The 15,940-nt window shown below is 43.9% G+C and overlaps 2 protein-coding genes across 3 annotated transcripts in view; one reads left to right on the top strand and one right to left on the bottom strand.

Moving 5' to 3' along the window:
- The window catches only part of immp2l (inner mitochondrial membrane peptidase subunit 2), a 50,211-nt gene that overhangs the window by 2,906 nt on the left and 31,365 nt on the right, over positions 1-15,940 (bottom strand). For both annotated transcript variants that reach the window (XM_053884843.1, XM_053884844.1), the window contains exon 4: positions 2,606-2,671. In XM_053884843.1, the coding sequence (XP_053740818.1) occupies positions 2,606-2,671 (66 nt within the window). The remainder of the gene's footprint in view (positions 1-2,605; positions 2,672-15,940) is intronic.
- lrrn3a (leucine rich repeat neuronal 3a) lies at positions 3,188-15,651 on the top strand. The gene is made up of 2 exons (XM_053884842.1): positions 3,188-3,486; positions 12,812-15,651. The coding sequence occupies exon 2, from the start codon at positions 13,151-13,153 to the stop codon at positions 15,221-15,223; it is 2,073 nt and encodes a 690-aa protein (XP_053740817.1). The 5' UTR covers positions 3,188-3,486; positions 12,812-13,150; the 3' UTR covers positions 15,224-15,651.

Raw genomic sequence — 15,940 nt, 5'->3', positions numbered from 1 at the left:
ACGGGTGAATGCTTCTCCATGCTCAGAAAAAAAGCATCTGCACCCACAGGAACTGCTCCATGACCAGGAAGAAAACCACCTCCTGCCAGTTTAACTTCCGATATCATGATCAAACTAAAAGGTTTTTGCTTCCTTATTGACTGCATTCAGCCCTTATTTCCCCTCTTTTTTGCTATAAAACCATTCAAAAGCATCATCTTTCAGTTTTAAACTCCAAAAGCGCAAACTACTTTTGACACTTTTGTTTTAAAAACAGAGCTGGTTTGACACCTACACGCGACATTTCCAGCGCATAATGTGGCCACTTTGCAAAATTAATTGCCCATCCCGGAATTGATTCCAGTTTATCATCTGCTCCTGCTAGTGGAGCCATATGTTGTGAGCACATCTGTCTCTCTCTCTCTCTCACTGCCACTGGAAGACACAAACAAGTTCCCAGTCTCAACCTCATGTGAGTGCCGCACTGAAGTAGTCAGAACTGAAGCCAGTACTTCAGGTGGTTGGGCCACGTGAAAATAAATACATAAAAATGCTCAGATAATAACTAATAAAAGCAAAAGCATGTGCATTTATTACACGTGCGATCAATCCATCTGTCAATGCAGCTCGGGGCCATAAATCCAGATCTTGTTTGGGTACTTTCTGGGTGACACCACGTTCAAATAGCATTTCATAAAGCCGAGCTCTATTGCGCTAATTGAAACGCACACTGAAACGATTTATGGCAAAGACAACAGAGCCAGTTTGAAGATGAGCGTGGAAAACGAATGTTCTCACCGCCACAGGCTGAATGATCTCATTTATTTGAACATCTCTCAACAGTGGCCGATAATTCATCAGTCTCCATTGGCACCAGAGATGAGAGGCTCAGTCTGATCATGTCGCCTGCTGGCTGCTCCCATTATCATGTGCTGTTTATGAGAGTCGCTCCATCATCCCCGCGGACCTTCACAGGCCTCTCCAGTTGCCGTCGCTCCTCTCACCGGGACTTACACAGGCAGGGGCTGCTCCAGCCTGTCAACACTGTCCAGACGGCTCACAGGATTAAATCACACACACGAGGGCGCTGCAATATTCACGCATATAGAAAATCATTCGGCAATATCCAAGCGCCACGATGGATCACATGAATTCTCTTATCCAATACACTTACTATATTTTAATATTTTCAGAGTTGTTTGGTTCCTAAACACATTGAAATCCACAAACAAAAACATACATACTTAAATTTTGATTTTATTTGAATACCATCTAAACTTTATTAACACTTGTAGACCATCAAAGTTTCATTTGCGGTTTAGAATGGCGAAAAACTAAATGCAGAACCAAATAAACAAAATACATTTTATGCATCTTGTTTCTGGAACCAACATCCCAAAATAGCCGAGTGTCTATAATTGCTCACATATTAAAAGTGATTTTCTACAGGACTTTCAACTATAGTAAGCGCAATTGTGCTTTGACCTAGGTTCCATGGTTGGTGCGCCTTGGGATTTGTTCAATGAACCAAGGGTTAGGTGGCTTAAAAATGGCTGGAAAACACTGCTCAATTACATAGATATATTTATTTATTTAGGCTACATTTTAAAAACACCTTCCAAATGTAGCTCACCTTTCCCAGGCCACACTTGTCAGTGACAGTGTGATGCCATAGCCAACCCACCCATGATGAAGGAGAGTAAAAATCTCATTTTAAAGAACTTCTGGACTGAAAGACAAACAACGCTGTCGTCACTGAAGCACTTCCCGCCTGATGTTTAAGCTTATTTGCTCAGATTCATCTTACATTTGAACATCCTGGCGTTTAATATTAAAATGTGAAAAAATAAAATTGTCAATTGATGAGATATTTTTTCGTCACGTCCCACCCCTAATACACTTCTAAGGTCATTGTTGGAATGACTGAAATGGCTGGAGAGCTTGTTCACAAATGGAACACACCTCCAGCAGTGTGGTGGTGATTCAATGAAACATGTGAAAGTTGCCTTCCTGCAGGCAGATCGAGTCACATATCCCATACAGTGGTGTGGATTTATTGTTCGTGATCACAACCTGTTAGATTTCTTCCCAAAACAGGTGTGAATATGTGTTGTATGCCCAAAAGGTCGGCCCTGATTTACGTCCGCAGTGGTGAGAGACCCGGGGAACCAACCAGACCACACCCTGTGAGTTGTGGGCTTAAGAAACGTGAGGGACTGATCACTCTGCCTTTGTCAAGTGCATCAGGCAGGTGGTTGTTCTGTTTTGTTTTCCTCAATGATTCCCCATTCTACACACTTCTACACACACGTGCGCTCTCTGAGTGTCATTTGGAAGCTTTAATATGCGCAGAGAGGCTGAAAATGAAATCCAGATTAAACGGCAATTAGAGCGCCAATCATTAAGAGAATAAAAGCTGATGTGGAAAATAAACTCAAAGTCACATGACGCGCTTGATGAACGATTGTTTGGGGAGGAACGGGGAAATTGCAGGCAGCAATAAAAAAACAATTTTGGAGCCCTTTAATTTCCAGATGGGATTTATGATTCTGCGCGGGACACTCTGTCGATAAGGAGAGCGGGGGCGATATAACAGTCAGGACTTGTCAGATTTAGAGCTGCCTACCTGATAAAGTCTCCCTCCAGACCAATGACACGCTTGATGATCTTCTGCTTGGGATTCCTGGGAGACCTGCGGGAGTCAAATCCATGAGAATAAAACATAAGAAGCCTCATAAAATTCAGGCAGAATCACAGAGCGGCAGCGTCTCTTTATTTTTTTGGAAGGGTGGAAATGGCAACAATGGGGTGATGATGGTGTCGGTTGTGTGCGAGTGTTAACCTAACTGACTTGTGCAGGTGGCAAACTTCATCTCCCTCCTTCTCCTCATCCAACTGCTCTGTTGCTGTGGGGACACGCCGGATCAAGGCTGACAGGCGGCTGTCGACGCCACGTCCAGTCAAGGTGCTCAACACTTATTGGCCATAGCCGAATCTGTGTGTGTGTGTGTGTGTGTGTAATAGGATGATGGATGATCTCCACACTAACAGCAGTGGCGGGATGGAGGAACAAACACTGTCATTCACTCTCAATGTCCCTCACACACCTCCCTCTGTCCCTCTCTCTCTCTCTCATTCCGTCACTGTCCCTCTCCCTCACCCATCTCTTCCCCCTCTGCCTCTCTCTTCTCTCCCTCCCACTTTTCTTCCATCCTTTCAATCTCTCTCAACCCTCCTCCATCATCCCCCCCCGCTCGCCTCCTCACCCTTCCCCTCCCTCTCTGCATCTCAGTTGCTGTGAAGAGAAAAAGCAGGAAGACGCTTGCTCTCACAGACACTTGAGGAAAAGAGGAAAAAAAAAATAGCAAGTGCAGCTCCTGCTGGGTGTTTGCATGCACGTTTGCTGGCTTTAAATAGACCCTCACGCTCGTGGAGCGCCACGGTAGCCATGGCCGGAATACCTGCTGATGATGTGCTGCGGGGACGTGATGAAAACCTCTTACGCTGGTGAGTGATTCTGTGCTGTGTGTGTGTGTTGTGAGGACTGCGGTAGTCCTTGAGCGCTGTGGCAGCTCAGCCTGCAGTTCTGACAGGTGAGCAGAATCACAAACCAGCTGATCCTCTGCCTGTCCAGCTTCCCCTCAATGCTGCACGCGTCACTCTACAGGTTCGAGTGAGATGCTTTAGAAGAGTTGGGCCAGGCAGCAGGAGCCGCAGGAAGTGGGTTGGAACAGAAAAGTGCGGTCAGGGAGAAGCTTCCGGAGCGCTAATGATGCGTCCAAGCTTCATTAGCGACAGACATTATCCTGAGACCGGAGTCTGCAGCACAGAGATGCTTCTATGTGGAGTTTAGAAGTGCAGGTCACGGCGGGGCTGCGGGCGGAATGATGCTCCCACCACTGCTCGCCTAATTTACCAGAACTTCCATCTCAGCCCCGCGACTCCCTCCCTGCCTTCCTCCGCCTCCGGCTGCAGCATTAGCTCGTGATTAAAGGTGGCGTAACGCCGTGTCTTTGCATTCGCAGCCGGTATGTTCCCACAGAGGGGGTCAATCGACACGACATGCCGACATGAAGCAGCATCACAGAAGAGGCTGAGGTTAGATTAAAGGGGGCTCCGCCAGATCTGGTCCTTCTTTCATGGCCTGATTCCTCCAAGGATTCGCAGCATAGTTACTTTTAATTAGAGGATACAAGCCCAGGAAAAACAGCCTTCTTTGAAACTTAATTAAGAATCACAAGCGAATTCAACAAACATGACTTGATATTTAACACAGTGGAGCGGAAGTCAGCGTAACATGTCCTTTGAAGTAGTGAGGATCTTTTCTCCTCCATCGGGGGAAAGAATGATTTGCTGAAGAGACTACATCAGGGGGTTAAGAGAGGGTGAATATAACGTCTAGAAAAAGGAAATGTACTATAGAGAAGAAAGAGAACCTGTATAATGTAGGTCTGTGTGTGAACATGAATATACCACAAAGAACAATCCGATACTACAGGAATTAGAGGGAAGATTCATACCTACTAAGAGGAAAACGGAAAAATCATATTAGAAAGTTAAAGAATAACAAACTCTTAAATAAGACTTTATATATATATATAGACTGATATTCACATCTTGATGTTCATACCGTCATACAGATATGATAATGTATATTCCAACTCCTCTTCCTTATCAGTGACCATTCAGTAAAGATGATATCTGTCTTGAATCTCAAAATAGTTGGCTTGTGTGATTCTGATGTGACACTGTAGTAGTTACACATTGTTTGGATTCAAACCTTCTATAGCATTATGACCTTAGAGCCATGGGGAAAAAAAAAAAAAAAAAAAAAAAAAAAAAAAATTATATATATATATATATATATATATATATATATATATATATATATATATATATATATATATATATATAGTGTAGCTACTACACTGTAATGTGTAACTACTACAGTGTCACATAGTAATTTATCAGAATCAGACAAGCCAACTATTGTATCTGTATGGAGGTACGAACATCAAGATGTGAATATTGCCAAATCCACCATATCTATTTCCCCTGCCCGTCCAGCATATGAACTACGGCAGTGGCCAACACCACTTTTGTGCTGCCCTTCAATGCCCAGCTCAGACCATCCAACTGCAAACCTCATTTCATGCTTGCTGTTGACTGACAGCTGAAGCCATCCAATGGCAAGCGTCCGGCGTTCTACGCCCTATTGGATGATGATTTTTGTATTTTTCAGATTCCCCCGCCCCCCCCCTAAACTCATAGCATATTGCATCAATATCCAGCTTTCCTGGTGTGAATACCAATCGCTGAATATCAATAACCTGGATCTGTAGCATGCTGCACAGCAGCTCACATAATGACGCACTGAAGATAGAAACAATATCACGGAAATTGTCTTTTTATGAAATCAGTCAAATAACACGATTGGTCTGACAGACCAGGTGGGTGACCAACAGGTGGGAGGCACCTCAGCTTCCACCTTGCTGGTTTCACTCCTCATGTATTATATTGCTTAATTGTATAACGCTGTTCAACTTGTCATGAATAATTTTGGCTTTACAAAGAATGGACAGTTTTTTTGCTGCCACGATGAAGTCATTCAGAGCTACTTGCACTAAAATGAGGCAGTTCAAGTTTCACTTCAGCTGGTTAGGAGTGTTTTGTTTTCACCCTTCGTCATTAACTTCTATTCGCTTGGCGCCGTGTTATTAAAATCAATTTCCTCCGAAGCAAATAAAGGTTTCACCCTAATGAACTTGACTGATACAAAGCGGTGCACACAGGCGACATAATACGAGCAGCTTTTCGGTGCGTTTGAGTGCAGCTTATTGAGGTCAATATTAGATGGAGCAGCCAGTAAAAAATGTACAATTGAAAGCAGGGGGAAGCTCACGCAGAGTTTGCTGGAAGAAATGAGCAGGATGTGCCAGTTCAGTGAGAACAGTAGAGAAAGGGAAGGCGAGATTTTGGCACGTACAATCACCGACTAGTTAAGTCAGCTTCCGAAATACATCTTGGTCTACAGAGGCGTTCTGTCTACAGCAGGTTATTCATTTAGGAGGCTTGAATAATGCAAGTGCTTCGGCTTGCACTTGCTATCTTCAAGAAAGTCTGGATGATCTTTTCCAGAGCAGAAACGGCGAGGATTTGGTGGAGCGGAGAGTCTGGTCTGCCCGAGCATTGTCCTGTGTATGTGCTTTTCACTTGGAAGAACTCGAACCTAATTGATGCATTAGGCACGCTGATTTAGGGATCTAAAAGTTCCCCCAGCCAGAGCGGTGATAAATTCCTTCCATCTTTGCAGTGAATTATTGTGCATCTTATTTGCAAAAAGCCTCCAGTGAAAGACACTTTGTGAAATCCTGACAAGCTCCTTGCAACACTTGATGACAGTGCTCCTCATCTCCACATAAACAGCTACAAGCTGTATTGAGGAATACAGGTCGGTCCTTCAAGTTGATGGTCACCGTGTGTCCAGTGACAAGTTCAAACCAGAGGCACAGATTCATGGGTAGAACATCAACTGAAATGTTACCATAGAAACACACAAACTGCACTATAAACTACAGAGAGATAAACATCTGAACAAAATGTTCAACAGCCAGAATCACAGCATGACGCAACACCACTGTACATAAAGTGCAACTTATCTCCAAATCCAACTTTACTGACTCAAACGTTTCAAACGTTGAAGTCCTACTCTGCATGATGCTGTCAGTCCATCATCAAGATGATGCTCAGTTTTTAAGTTATTAGCTTAGAAGTTTCTTTGGTGGACCTTCTCTGGTCCGAGTGACTTCCACTTGCAAGTAGAGTTTAATAGAAGCGTTCCCGACTGCAGCTGTGGGAGAGGCAGGCTGAAGGTTTCTGACTGGCCAACCAGAGCAGAGAGGGCGTGGTCAAGGTGAGGGAGATTTTAGGTCCCACGAAACAAAATGTATTCAAAGGGCAGGGCCAGTACACATTTTCACCATAGACAGTTCAATCTGGCCTATACAGACGAGTTCAATAGGGTTCCAATTGCATTTGTAAAAGACACTCACATCTGCACATTGGTTGATCTTCAACATTCTTGCGAGCAAAGGAGCCTTCTAAAGCCCCAACATATGATGAGCAATGGTATTTTTGAACACTGCTATCATAATAGGTCAGGGATCTTCTGTTTAAATCAACCTTTCTGCTCCTAGAATCCATGTCTCTTCTTCAAGTTTGCAGTCAGACTACCATTTCCCACTGTTCAACCCTTGGTCCTTTACCAAACAGAAGCGTTGCTTCTGCAGTTGCATCACACGCAGACACACAACGGAGCCCTCCAAACAAAGGCACTGTCCTTACAAAGTGACTGGATTGCTACTTGATTTTATTTCATCACATGGAAAGAACGGGCACTAATGTGCAGCGAGAGACAGGGCGTCTCACAGAAATGACTAGAGGTTGAACATGGTCTTGCTTCAAAGACGTTAATCCAAACTAAATAGATAAAAAAAAAAACAAAACTTTTTTCTTCCAGATTTAGATAATACTCACCCCTGCTGCGTGATGATGAGATTTTAATAGTACATCAGAGAAAGGTTATATTACACTGCGGATTGGGGAACACACATTCACAATAAACAAGTGAATTACCTGCTTATTTACAGTAAAGGACCAGTAATTATGGCGTTGTTTAGAGTGAACCTTCTGTGACCGTTCCAGGGTAAAACAAAAAACTACTGTGAATTTCATGATGATTAATGACTGGCTACAGCTAATACACATATGAATAAGTAATTTATTTATGGTTTTATATATGTTCCCTCATCTAAAGTGTAACCAAAAAAAATATTTAATATCTAGAACACAGCTCTTCTGAAGTGAGGTCATTTTAATGTAGGGTACTTCAATAATGAATATGCTTCACTTTTGATTCAATACTTTTACATATACAGCCACTAACTAGCCTCATAAGGAAGGGTTAGGAAAAGGCACACACGGCTGTGGCTGACTGTGGAGCCGCGCCACATGAGGGTTCCACCCCTGGAAGGTTCCTTGTTGCTCGCCAATATTGTTTTGAGTATATTTCATCCTTCCCCACATTAGAATTCCATTTTGTTCAAAGCCTTGTTCCACCATCGAGAACATTATTTTGCATTCATTGAGTGTCTGAAACTCATCTGCCGCCGCTCCACACCAGAACCACCGACACACCACAGCGAGTCCGCGTTTCTGTGTGTGTGTGTGTCAAGGTAATTAGCGGTAGACACGCCGCTGATTAAAAGGACAAGTGTGTCTCCGGGGATCGTAGGGCTAAATGCAAACTCTGATACTGGAGATGCTAACAAGTTCAAGGAGGAGGGGGCGAGCGGGACACGAGGGAGCTGGGTAATAGTAAATCAATAGAAGATGGAAGGAGGAGAAATAGACGTAGAAGCGTTGATGTCAACCCCATGTTTTTGGTGGTTTTCTCCAAACATGTGATGCCCATTAATTGCGTTTCAGAGATATTGTAGAATAAGAGACTTCTAATCTCATAAACCCTTAAAATCGCTTATAAAAGGCCACTGAAGGCAGGTTTCCATCACATCAAATGAAAGCACTTTAATCACCTTTGCTCACACCATAAACGCTCTTTGTTAGAGACTCAACGCACTGACAGTCACGACAGACTGTATCCTGCATGTTGAATACGTACTGACTTCATAACTGGATCATATTGTCTGGTAATGTACAAGCCCTCTGGTCTGGAGCAAGCAAGAGCAGCTTTGACATTATTGTAATTGTAATAGTTTTTAAAGTCTTCCTCAGGTACTTTAAAGACCAGTGTATACATTTATTGTCTTTCACTAGTCATGAAAGCCATGACTGGTAAAAAAGAGACTCCCCAGCTTAATCCACATCACAAGTCGAGATATGAATGACACTTTCCCCCCAAAAAGTTTTCCCTCGTACACTTGCTGTTAACCTGAAGTTTTATAAAATCTCCTTTGATCCTTTGGCTTTTGGTATTCGAACCGAGTCTCTTCACAACGCCAGGCTTCCCGTAGCTCCCAGCAGGAGTCAGCAGAGGAAATAATCCTGCACCGATGAAGTGTTGAGTGTTTAAATATGAACATTTGCTCTCTGGAGGCAGACCCGCGACCAGGATGTTCTGCCTGGAAGACTCGGCAGATCGAGAGAAGTTTGTTTAGTTTCATTGATTTAAATGGCTTTAAGTGCAACTACCTGATGTTTGGAAGTAACTTACTTCAAACAAGTACCAGATAATGCTTTGTTTTGGCAAATGTTAGCCAGCATGCCTTGACAATAAAGTGCTGTGAGGTTGGTCTAGAAAAGAACGGTATTTAAAATGGGTCATTTAGCTCAATTACTTGTCTTTCTGCTTGTATAAGAACAGCCCATATTTAGAGGATTTGAAAGGCCTTTGGCAGCTTGAACAAAAGCTCATTTAAAAATGCCCTGGCTCCATATGTCTTTTTTAAACTAGAGATAGCTGAGGATTGGAAGGCATGAGTACTAGTGGCCAACTACACTGGTCAAACCAATTGATGCCTTTTGGGCACCTTTGAAAAAGATTCACATTCCGTCAGCTACACGGAAAAGCCAAACATTTCTTTCTAAGGGAGAATGTGCACAGATGTCCAAGGGACTAAAACAAAGACTCAGTCTGTGACTCCACAGAGTAAAATATGAGAAGGACAGCTGGGCTTTTACGGGCACTTGGCCACAGTGAATGGGTAATTTCAACTAGTCTGGATGGTTGCCCAGAGGTACCCAAAGTACCTTAGACAGAAAGTGACTGCAGTCAATCCAGTTGGAGGTGACCACTAATTTGATCTCTTTGAAGTAGAAGGCAGACGTAACCGGAGTTGGTGCTAGACTAGAGGAAGCCGGCATGTCATATCAGGTGCATTACCATTTGATGGGCGAATAACTGCTCCAGGCTTTTGCTCCCTGAACACGACTAGATTCTGAGATCAAAACAACACCCTGTGCATATAGACGAATCTGAGGAATTGTAGTTTTTGGAGTTTCAAACACATTTTTTTGTGAGAATACCCGCTTCATCTCTCAATGTTGAACATTTTGAACTCCCTTAGAGGTTTGAAGCACAGAGACCAGAGTGAATCAAAGTACACTGTTTGGTATCATGAATCAAATGGGAGCGAATGCTGGGAGGAACAAGTCACATTTTTTAAAATGGTTGGGCTTACGGTGCTTATTGCCATTCTGTGTTTACTATGTCCACCAATGTTTTTGCTCGCACTTATCCGTGTGAAAAGGTTATCACAGAGGTCTATGAAATGTTCAGTAATTGTTGATAGACAGGGAATAGATGACTAAATGTTTGACAGAGCTGCAGCTGCAAAAAATAAAAAATAAATAAAACACACGATCAAATCGACCTTTAGCTGTTTTGCCAAAATATATTCAGCATTTCATACGGTAGCTGAAGGACAGTGAGAGCACAGGTCTGTAAGCTAATCCTTGAAGGGCTGCGGCCATTGGCGGGAACAAAAAACTGCAGTAACCCTGGCCCTTTTTAGATTAATTTTCTGCCCCATTTTCACAAAATAGTTGCCAATCTGGTGTCAGATTGGATCTCGATTGCCAGTCAATAATGCGCTTTAAAGGGAGGTCAAGGACATTGAGGGAAATGAGCTGCTTGGCAGAGGTCTGAGGCCCTGCAGTGCTTTTCTAATTTGTACACAACTGGACATGCAATAGTTCCATCTGGTCGTGTGATTCATATGTGCCGATTAGATGTACATTCATCCAGATATAAAACAAGTACAAAAATAATCACAAATTTCATTCAACAATTCATGTTTGCGGATAGATATTCAGCCTATCTCCCGCTGCAGTAATTTAATTATTCTGTACCACTAGGAATTCTTCACAGAAGAGCTGGGATTGGTTTCAGGAGGACATTTTTTTCGGAAGAGACGGGATCTCCCTTGGTAGCGCAGTAGTTTGTTGAATGAGCAACACAACATGTATGCAAAGTGAGAACATGAACACAAGACGGAGAAGGAATCCAACCCTGGCCTGAAATCCCAGGCGGGTAAACCTGCGTGTGCGTGTCAAGTGGCGTGCCAGTGGTGCTGAATCCCAACAAAATCAATCAACAGAGGTCTATCGCTTTTTTTTTTTTTTTCCCCAATTCCTTCCTCTGTGACTATTAAGGACGGGAACAGGCTGTGAGTCTCAGGGTTCATATTCAGCTCTTTCAATGGATGCAACACTGAGACAAATATTTTAGCGCTCGCTGGAGTCTCCTGAGAGCCGACTCACTTGCAGTCAGAGAAAACACTCATAAATATATTCAGTCAATATTCAAAGAGTAAATAAACATGTGCATGAAATGATTTTGATCACTGGTAATAGGGGGGTCGACACAAAAGGAATTACCATTTTTACCAATTACTTTTCAATCAGTCCTAAAAATAAGCATTTCCAAGCTTATACAATAAAACATGTAGCCAATTACGCAGACAGTACAGATGTGTTGCACATCCTGAGGGCATTGAAGTGCTTCATGAATACAAAACCATGTAGCTCCAATTAACAATACTTGTTACCGGAGGCGGTCCTCAACTCTCACGCAAGTCATCTGCTTGTAAAGTTAATATGCCATATAGAAGTCATCAAATAAAAAATGAATGTCAAAACTTCATTGAACAACTCCAGTAAAAACCATTGTGCCCAAATAAACCTGACAAACCAGAGCTGCAGTAATTTATGTAGGAAGTGTCGTTGCTCATCCTCTCCACCACCAGCCACTGTCCTGACAGCTTCATCTACTGAGGATCTCTCGTGCCGGCTTCAACGCACAAGGTCACAAATGAATCAAAACATCAATGCGTGCAGTTGACACAGTGGAACCCTGCGACATTGATTCGGCTCATCCAGAATAATCATATGCAAACACTGGAAGACGCAACACCATCAGCTGGTTTGGCGTCTTCTTTGCATGCCACTCGCAATTTTTACTTTTTCCGTAAATGATTGTATAAATAGCATTTATTCCGTTTTTTTTTAGTCCTTTTGTCACCATTTGTGTTCAAGTACTAGCACTCTGTGGATTACTTTACTGGAGGCAGTGGCACTGCCATGTGTAGCACTGAAATGGGCTAAAAGCTCTATCCTATTACAGCTCTCAGCAAGAAATTGACATTTCGTCATCCATTAGTGAGGAACTAGCACTTATCTGGAGTAGAAATGCTGGATTGTTGAACGGGCTTGGTTTACTTTGCTGCCTTCAATTATCTGATCAACCGTGAACACAATTGGCCACAAGGCTTTCTTCAAGTGTCGGTTACAGTTTTGAGAATAAAGGTCCCTTTCATTGTTCACAATACAGAGTTGGATCTGGATTGGTAAACTGTAGAATATGCTAATCTTGCTTGCAGTTAGGAGTTCTCACCTGACTATTTTAAAGACCACCAACTTGCCTGACTCATGCATATACTGTATTTCAAATGTTGAAGTCCTCCCAAAGGTTTCTGTCTGACCCATCACAGCAGAGAGGGCGTGGCTGTGGAGACTGAGATTTCAGCTGCCATGGAACAAAGCGTTTCGATGGGTGGGCCTCATAAATAATATTTTCTAATAAAAATATTTTTTTTAAATCAAGACAGTTTTGTGCAAACAGACACACGGCTGTGTTCAATAGAGCTCCAATATCCTTTCAAAAGACGTCAGCCTGCCACACGTCAAGTTTAATGGGCTCATTTGTGCGGTAAAGCCTAAATGAACTTCATAGTTTACAATGTCCAGTGTCTGTGTTTGACGCTACCTGCGACAACAGCGGTCTGATTGTCCTTTTTATTCCCTGTCTCTCCAGATGGAAACTGACAGCAGACAGCGACAAAGTTTAATCATGATGGAAGACAGAGTGATTTGTCCCAAGCTGAAACATCGCTCATCCGCCTCTCTGCACCGCAGCACTGCTCTCTGAAGGATACAACGCCCTTGACATATCGCGGCACGCATGACAACCTGGCACAGACAGAAGTGAGCGTTTTTCTCTTGTTGCCTGGAAGACAACAGGGCCAGCACTACGGGGACAAGGTGTCAGCACAAACCCACTCAGTACGGCTGCAATAACAAATGAGCTTTTATTTGTGAAGTTAACAGTGCTAACGGTGGACTCCGTGAGGGCCAATTACTGACTGAAGGGAATATGAGAGCCAAGATGAAGGAGACAGCCATGGTGGCTTGTTTACTTGCTGAGCTTTCCCTGGTTCTGGCCTCAGAGGGCGCTCCTCCCTGCCCCGCATCGTGTCGGTGTGAGATACGACCCTGGTTCTCCCCCAGCTCTGTTTACAGCGAGGCTGCCACTGTGGACTGTAATGACTTGGGCCTCTCAAACCTCCCGTACAGACTCCCTTCAGAAACACAGGTTCTGCTGCTGCAGACCAACAATATTGTTGCAGTCCAGAAAACGTTGGAAGACTTGGCAAACCTGACGGAAATCGACTTGTCTCAGAATAACATTTCCTTGATGAGAGATGTTTATCTGGGGTCTCTTCCTCAGCTGCTGTCCCTCCACATGGAGGAGAACTGGATTGAGGAGCTCTCTGACAGCTGCCTCGCCTCCCTGGCTAACCTTCAGGAGTTCTACATTAACCATAACCTCATTTACTCCATCAGCTCCAAGGCCTTTCAAGGCCTGAGCCGGCTGCTGAGGCTCCATCTCAATTCCAATCGACTGACGCGCATCGACAGCCGATGGTTTGAGCCGCTTACCAACCTGCAGATATTAATGCTTGGAGAAAACCCTATTGCCAAGTTGTCAGACATGAACTTCAAACCGCTGCTCAACCTTCGGAGCCTCGTGCTTTCCAGAATCAACCTGACTGAGATCCCTGATGACGCACTGGTCGGACTGGAAAACCTGGAGAGCATATCCTTTTTTGACAACCTGCTCAGCAGAGTACCCAGGTTGGTCCTGAGAAGAGTCAAGAATCTCAAGTTTCTGGATCTGAATAAAAACCCCATAGAGAGGCTCCAGGGTGGAGACTTCATGGACATGATGCATCTGAAGGAGCTCGGTATCAACAGCATGCCTGAGCTTGTGTCAATAGATGCCTTTGCTTTGAATAATCTGCCAGAGTTGACAAAAATTGAGGCAACAAACAATCCGAGGCTGTCCTACATCCACCCTAGAGCCTTCGACAAGCTTCCCCGTCTGGAGACACTGATGCTGAACAGCAATGCCCTCAGCGCACTCCACCAAAGAACGATGGAGTCCTTGCCTAACCTGCAAGAGGTGAGCCTGCACAGCAACCCCATACGCTGTGACTGCGTCATTCGCTGGATCAACATGAACAGAACTGCCGTCCGCTTGATGGAGCCAGATTCTCTATTCTGCATGGATCCGCCAGAGTACAACGGCCAGCGCGTTCAACTGGTTCACTTCCGAGAGATGACCGAGATTTGCCTGCCTCTGATCTCAACTTCGAGCCTACCGAGTGATGTGGAGTTGCAACAGGGAAGCTCGCTGTCGCTTCACTGCCGAGCGTTTGGAGTGCCGGAGCCAGAGATCTACTGGGTGACACCTTCAGGCGACAGAGTCTCTCCCGGCAGCGTGTCTGAAAAGTATTACCTGCACCCAGAAGGAACCTTCGACATCTATGATGCATCGACACGAGAGGCTGGCACATACACCTGCATCGCCCACAATATTGTCGGTGCAGATCTCAAGTCGGTCACCGTGGTCGTGGATGGATACCATTATCATGACGAGACCTTGCATGTCTACACCACCTCTGTTCAGTCGCACTCTGTTTTAGTCTCATGGGAAAGCTCAGGGCGCCTAGTTTCCCAGCTCCATTGGTCAGCCTTGGACAACAACAGCGTTGTCTCAACGCCACTAATGGCACGGCTTCCTGCTGACATCAGAGAGTTCCACATAAAGCAGCTCAAATCGTCGACTCGATACCAGGTTTGCGTCGAGGTAACTGGTCCTGTTTATAGCAGGGACTGCATCAACGTCACCACAATGATGGAAATCATCCCCATGAAGCAAACACTCACCATGGATGGACCAGAGGTTGCTGTCTGTGCTCTGTTACTAATAGTGGCTGCTGTAGCTTTCGCAGTTATCTATATGTCCTTGTACAATCGAGTGTTTTACACAAAAATGACAGCTGAATTAGAGGCTTTGTCCTCCTTCAATACCTACGTGGAATGTGCTGTATCAGGGATAAAAGTCACGGCAACTGTAATCGAAGTACCAGAAGAGTCCATATAACTGATGAATGGGATGTAGTTGACATGGACAGTGGAACTTTCGTCTTTTTCTTTTCGGGAGCTTCAGACGTTTGCACAAAACACACAGCAGGGTTGCTGACGAACTATAAAACAATGTAACCACTCTGTGTTATAAGAAGCCTCATACAGCAAAAAAAAGTCTCTATAATCTGCCAGTTTCTGCTGAGTAAATAAAGGAACTGCTTCTGTACTTTGCTGTGTTAGAATAAACGATGCCAAATGAGGACAATGACCGGAATCAAAGCTCTTGTTGTCGTTGTTGATGTTGTTGTTGTTTTCTAGTGGAAAATAACAGCCACTGCTATGTACACAGTTTTCTGATCAACAAATGTTTTACAATAAACTTGTGTGGAAAACCCTTCCTGAGAATCTCTTTGAATGGACGAGAAAAAAAAGCATTGTTTTCCCAGTAAAAGTCTGTCTCTTGACAGATGCAGTTTGAGGTTCAGATGCTGATTAGATACTGCTCGTATACGGTCACAGTGGGACCATTGCATTAGGAGTTAAGCCATCGCACCCGTGCAAATTAAAGACCGGCGCCAAATACATGCTAAATGTTTCCTGGAGAAATTACGCCTTCCTACTCATACAGAGGCCTTGTCCACATGAAAAAAAACACATAATTCTTATTATTATTCTGTCGTAAAAATTCTCGCTTAGTTGTGGTTTAAGAAAATAAAGGCTTGCTCAAATAAAC

Source organism: Synchiropus splendidus, chromosome 14 (genome assembly GCF_027744825.2).
Source record: "Synchiropus splendidus isolate RoL2022-P1 chromosome 14, RoL_Sspl_1.0, whole genome shotgun sequence".
Taxonomy (NCBI): Eukaryota; Metazoa; Chordata; class Actinopteri; order Syngnathiformes; family Callionymidae; genus Synchiropus; species Synchiropus splendidus.
This window is presented reverse-complemented; position numbering and strand designations above follow the sequence as displayed.